Source organism: Rhineura floridana, chromosome 3, assembly GCF_030035675.1.
Source record: "Rhineura floridana isolate rRhiFlo1 chromosome 3, rRhiFlo1.hap2, whole genome shotgun sequence".
In the NCBI taxonomy this organism is placed as follows: domain Eukaryota; kingdom Metazoa; phylum Chordata; class Lepidosauria; order Squamata; family Rhineuridae; genus Rhineura; species Rhineura floridana.
In genome coordinates this window covers 189949567-189955566 of record NC_084482.1, presented here as the reverse complement: position 1 = coordinate 189955566, position 6000 = coordinate 189949567, and the positions used below count along the sequence as shown (strand labels likewise).

Sequence of the window (6000 nt, the reverse complement as noted above, 5' to 3'; positions counted from 1 at the left end):
GTTAAAACATATTGTTAAACATGGTTAAAAAGCAATTCCAACACAGCATTGCTAGCTTTAGAACTAATTACTGCAGCTTTGTTTTTAACTGCAGCTTAATGTGCAAACATTAGAAGGTTCTCTCTGTGTGCTGTTAAACCGTTTCACCTGCTGATTTCTGTAGTTCAAAATGCAGTTAAAGAAACAAGAGCTGGTCAGCTAGCAACCTTGTCAACTTGCTGTCATCATGGACTCTTGCATTTCACGACCATTGGACTACACTGATTAAAATTTCTTCCCCTTTATACACATGTGTATGTGTATGTGTAATCTCTCTCTCTCTCTCTCTCTCTCACACACACACACACACACTCACTCACACCATGCATCTGATTAAGTCAAGGGTGGGGAATCTTTTTCAGTCCAAGGGCCGCATTCCCTCATGGGCAAATGTTTTGGGCACCACATTCCAGTGGTGGCTGGAGCGAGAGAGAAAAATGGCTGGAGCAAATGACGCGAATCTTACCTTTGTATAGTACTCTACATTCCAGCCACGCAAAAGTCAGAGATCTCTGCGCACGCGCGCACACACACACACCTCCATCCTCGCAAGCATAAGGCGGTATCACTTTCGTTCACGGACATGGTCCAGCCAGGCACAAGGACTTGAGGAGGGCATGAAGCAGAGCTGGGAGGAGTCTCCAAAGACGGCAAGAGAGAGACGTTTGTTCCCTGAGCCGGAAATTCCTCACTCCAGGATTACATGGAAATGGCGTGCCTTCAGGTCGATTCCGATTTGTGGCGACCCTATGAATAGGGTTTCATGGTAAACGGTATTCAGAGGGGGTTTACCATTGCCTTCCTCTGAGGCTGAGAGAGGCAGTGATTGGCCTAAAGTCACCTAGTGAGCTTCATGGCTGTGTGGGGATTTGAACCCTGGTCTCCCAGGTCGTAGTCCAACCACTGCGACACACTGGCGTGGACTTTAATTTACGAAAGTTTATGCTGTAAGAAAAATCTAAGGATTGTAAGGCATTACAGAACTCTGTTGTTTTTGCTGCAACAGACTAACACAGCTACCCATCTGTCAGCCTGCAGCAGCTGGTGGTAAACTAGAACTGCAACCTAATTCATGAAAATGCAATTGATTATTTATTTATATAACTCAATCTTCCTATTTTTATAGTAACAAGATATATCAAAGTAGAAAAACCAAGATTCTTTACGAGCCATTACTGGATATAAATAATAACTAAAACACATGCACACAACGTAGCAAGTTTGTTCTTTGGAAAATGGAGTTTTAATTTTGTAGCCTGCTTTCGCTTTTGGGTTTGACATCAGTCACAGGCGCGAGCGAAATCTCCACTGTAATCGAGGTTCTATTCCCAGCCATAGACTCCAGCCTTGCAATTCCCAGTCTCTTCCACGAGCCAGAAAACAAGAAACTTCTCGCCCCGCCCATGCTGCCCCGCCCACAAACACGCCCTTTCCCCTGTTTAGCCCCACCCCTTTTTGCGCCTGCGCCCTTTTTTTCCCTGGAAGAGGGTGAGGGAGGGGTGCTTCGCGCTACCTTCGGGCCAATCGGGAGGGTACCTTCTGGGCAGTGGGGAATCTTGTCGCGCAGTGATGACGGCATCGTTCGCCTTTCCCGGAAGCGGAAGGAGGGTGGGATGGAGAAGACGCTGGCGGGGCAGGTTTGGGGCTGGGGCCCGTCATAGTGGGGTGGGGATGGCCGGTGCCCGGGGTGGCTCCGCCTTTCTTCAGGGCGCCGGCGAGCGCGCTTTGGCTGAGCTGCTGCTAGAGTTCTCCAGGGCGCAGTACCGGGCCCGGGACGGTGGTGGTAGCGGCGGCACATCTGCAGGAGGGGGAGTCGGAGGAACTGGCAGTAATACCAAGGTGAGCCTGAGGAAAGGTTATTGTTGTTATGTGTCTCCAAGTCGATTACGACTTATGGCGACCCTGAACCACCCTGTTCAGATCTTGTAGTTCAGGTTTGTGGCTTCCTTTAGGGAAACAGTCCATCTCTTGTTTGGCCTTCCTCTTTTTCTACTTCCTTCTGTTTTCCCCAGCATTATTGTCTTTTCTAGTGAATCATGTCTTCTCATGTGTCCGAAGTATGATAACCTCAGTTTCATCATTTTAGCTTCTAGTGATAGTTCTGGTTTAATTTGTTCCAACACCCAATTATTTGTCTTTTGCCGTGATAAGCGCCGCTTCAGCAGGGCCCCGTCTTCTCCACTCCGTTAGGGCTGCTCCCTCTTCCCTAGCAAGGCTCCTTTTGACACTTATATGACAGGGAAGCATCAATAGGCAAATAATTTCTTCCAGCATGGAGATGCATTTTTACCCAAAGGCAGAAACTGTTAAAAGGACAGCAGCCCGACAGTTGTCTATTGTGCCTGCACCCAGACCCGCTGAGAATTAAAGAGTTTTGGATTGCCTTCCAGAGGAGTGGCTTAGTTACAAAGAGACAGCAAATGAGGCTTGTGGAATCTTTAGGAGGCAAACAATTTATTATGGCACAAGCTTTCATGCACTTCAGTCCATTTCATCAGGTGTGTTAAGTGTTTTCTGCAGTTGGTGGGTAGATCATGATTTACTGTCACCCAATTTAGGAGCCATGTATTGGTTGAAAAGAGAGGATAAGAGGAAGGCCAGACAAGAGATGGATTGATTCCATAAAGGAAGCCACAGACCTGAACTTACAAGATCTGAACACAGTGGTTTATAACAGATGCTACTGGAGGTCGCTGATTCATATCGCCGCCATACATTGAAATAGACTTGAAGGCACATAACAGCAATTCTGTTCCCTGCCTTTTATGCGTGGAATCTCTGTTCTGTCTGTTAGTGCCTCTGCAGGCTCCCTGTTAATATTGCAAAGCTTCTCTCTTGTTCTAGAGCAGTTGTTTTTAAGGGAATGCCTGTATGGAAATTTGCAGAGTTTCTTGTATGGCACCATTACAATATAAGAAGCCCTGGAAACAGAATAAAAAAGAAAGAAGGGGGGTGGAGAAAGAAAATATACCATGTCGAATGAAGTAATAGGCATTCTTTCCCTAACATGGACAGATCTACTCATTATTAGTATCACTGGCTGCACTTAGATCATCTTAGATTCTGTGTGGCTTATGTGGATTGGATGTGTTTAATCAGCGTATCTTTTCCTAGTTTATAGAAGAAGCTAATGCTCACATGGTGAGCATTGCTGTTTATGTGTTTCCTCTGTCCAAAGGTTGCCAGATAACCAGAATTCTGACATAAAGCATTTCAAATGTTGCAAGTCTAGGAGATAGATGCCATGTGTATGAAGGGTCTCATTTTTGGATTTTTGAGGTAGCACCAGTGTCCCTTAATTTAAAATATTTTTCTCCATACTTGCTTGCATTTGTTTGGCTCTGTTTATGCAATGCTTGTACAATGTACCTAGTCTTTTGTTAGGGTTGCAGTACATATTCACAGGCGAAAATTTCTTGCAGTTTAAGAATGTACCTATAGCCCACAGATCTTTCTATCAAACTTTAAAAAGCAGGGAAATTGCGCAGCTATAACGACTGCACCAGGGGAGCAGGAGACCTGACCTCCTCTCTGAGATATTGTACTGCCCTATAAACTTGTAAAAATTCAAACACTTTGGGTTGGTCTTTCACAGTCCAATCCACTTCCTGTGTAGCTTGGAAGAATTTGGTAACATGTGCCTCTGAGCATATGGTGGGTGGTGGCAACACCTGCCATCTCCAGAAATGGAAAAGTACTTTTTTGTATGTTTATTGGTGGTTTTCTTACTTTGCTTCTTTCCTGTGTTATTACTGTTTATCTATAGAGAATCTAACCTAGAAAATTTTATTTCTCTCATTATTCATCCTCGAAATCTATGTCAAATTTATATTTTTTAATTTCAAAGCCTTTTTGTTGGTCAATATCATATGATGGTGAAGACAGCCTTTTGTGTTTCAAACTGGAGGTTATGTTCTATTTCTATTTTGGGTGCATTAACAGTTGAGTCTGAAACTGCAGTTTGATGTAAAATTAGACTGATTACAATATTATGCTACTTAAGCAATGACTCTAGCTGTTAGGAAAACAAACTTGGCCTCCCCAAGATGCATGTGTTTAGTCTGCTATGCTTAAACCACTCCACTTAAGGAAAGATGGGCATGGTCAATTACAAACATAGAGCACACCTCAAATTTTGCTAGAATATATTTCATCTCCGTAAGTCGTAATCGACTTGAAGGCACATAACAACAACAACCCACTGTTCTATCTTGTGCAAACTGAGACACTCCTCATGTCCATTGGAAACTATTCTGCAGAATAGTCAGTGGCATTATTCCACAACTGTTTTTGGATATTTTTTAGTGTTGTAAAATGTTGCTGTACTTCACATATTCACAGAAACAAAAGCAAAAGAAGATGCTTCACTAAAATTGCAAAGTAAATCAAACATATTTTAAATCTGAACTATATCAACTGTCTTAATATCGTTGCTTCCTCTCTGCTCAAACAAGATCAGCACGACACATGTCTTGCTTATGTTATTTGGGCTGATTGCAGGTGTTGCCACCACTCACCATATGCTCAGAGGCACCAGATTTTCCAAGCTACACAGGAAGTGGATTGGTCTGTGAAAGACCAACCCAAATTGTGTTTGCATTTTTACAAATGTGTAGGGCAGCACAATAAGAGAGGAGGTCAGGTCTCCTGTTCCTCTGGTGCATTCACTATAGCTGCCCAATTTCCCTACTTTTTAAAGTTTGATAGGAACATTTGTTGACTATAGGTACATTCTTAAACCTCAAGGTTTTATTGCTTATTAGTGAATTTCTCTGCTTTTTAATCCGGGAGGTAAGAAATGGGATCCTGTGCAAGTTTGCTGAGAATGGATTGATCATTCGCATTCTTACTGAGTACAGTGGAATTTACTCCCCTGCAATCATGCTTAGAATAGGTGAAACTGACCACAGTAGATCGGAAGGAGAGAAGGAGGAGGGAAGGAAGGGCAGAGGGGAAGAGGGGGATGGGAGCAGGGAAGGGGGGAGGAGGGGAAGTTTCCATGCTTATTCAGTTTAGTGGGATTTACTCCCAGTGTGTCGGAAGGCAGAGCTGGGGTCCCAATCCCGGGGAGCTGGATCCCGGAGAGTTGGGAGAAGAGTATTTGGATGGATGGCAGAGGGAAGGGGGAGGAACTTCCCCCCTTTGGAGCGAAGACGAAACAGAGGAACTGCCAGTGATAAGGTCGCTTAGCAACGGGGAGCCTGAGCCCTCCCTGGACATTCTCACGCCTCCCCCTCTTTCAGGCTCAGAGCAAGAGGGGGAAGAGGGAGGGCTGCTCACAGCCGAAAAGCGGGGAGGCAGTTTACCATCAGCCCCTCCCCTATCCCCCATCCTGGAATCGGAAACTTCAGAAGAGGAGGGGGTGATGCTTCCCCCCTCACCGCGCACACGCAGACAGCTGAAAAGACAGGAGAGAAGGGGGGGAAGGCGGGCAGTACTTGAGGGGCAGTTAAGGAGGAGCGAAAGATTGCGCGCCCGTTTGGCCCCTTCTTAAAGAACAGGCAGGAAGAAGTCCCTTGCTCTGTCAACTTTCTCCCAATGCCGCAGGACCTGTATCCCTGTATTGCTTCATGAGAAAACGCAGTCTTTGTTTGGACATTACCCTAATAAAACACGAATTAACTACAGCCATTGGTCTGGTTCCTGAGTCACATCCTGGGCCTGACACAGTGCAATCATGCTTAGGATATGTAAAACTGACCATGGGGGGGGGAGGAGGAGAAGAGGGATGGAGCGCTGGAGTGGGCAAGGGAGGAGGAAGAAGGAAGAGGGGAAGGGAGGAGGAAGGAAGAGAAGAGCGGAAGGAGGGGGAAAGACAGGTCTGATAATTTACATGCTTATTGAGTTCAATAGGGTTTACTCTCATGCAGTCATGGTGAGGATAGGTAAAACTGACCATAGGGGAAGGGGAGGGCTGAGGGGAAGGGGAGGGGGAGGAGGAGGAGGGAGAAAGGGGATTGG

At 45.5% G+C, this 6000-nt stretch overlaps 1 protein-coding gene across 4 annotated transcripts in view; it reads left to right on the top strand.

Annotated features, from left to right (window-relative positions):
- The first annotated feature begins 581 nt into the window (after positions 1-581).
- MTMR14 (myotubularin related protein 14) overlaps positions 582-6000 on the top strand; it is an 89530-nt gene continuing 84111 nt past the window's right edge. Inside the window, exon 1 of one of the 4 annotated variants that reach the window (XM_061618904.1) lies at positions 582-763. In XM_061618904.1, coding sequence (XP_061474888.1) covers positions 743-763 — 21 coding nt within the window. In that variant the 5' untranslated portion in view covers positions 582-742. Of the gene's footprint in view, positions 806-1546; positions 1879-6000 lie in introns of those variants that run through there. The other 3 variants (XM_061618905.1, XM_061618902.1, XM_061618903.1) reach the window with 3 other exon arrangements.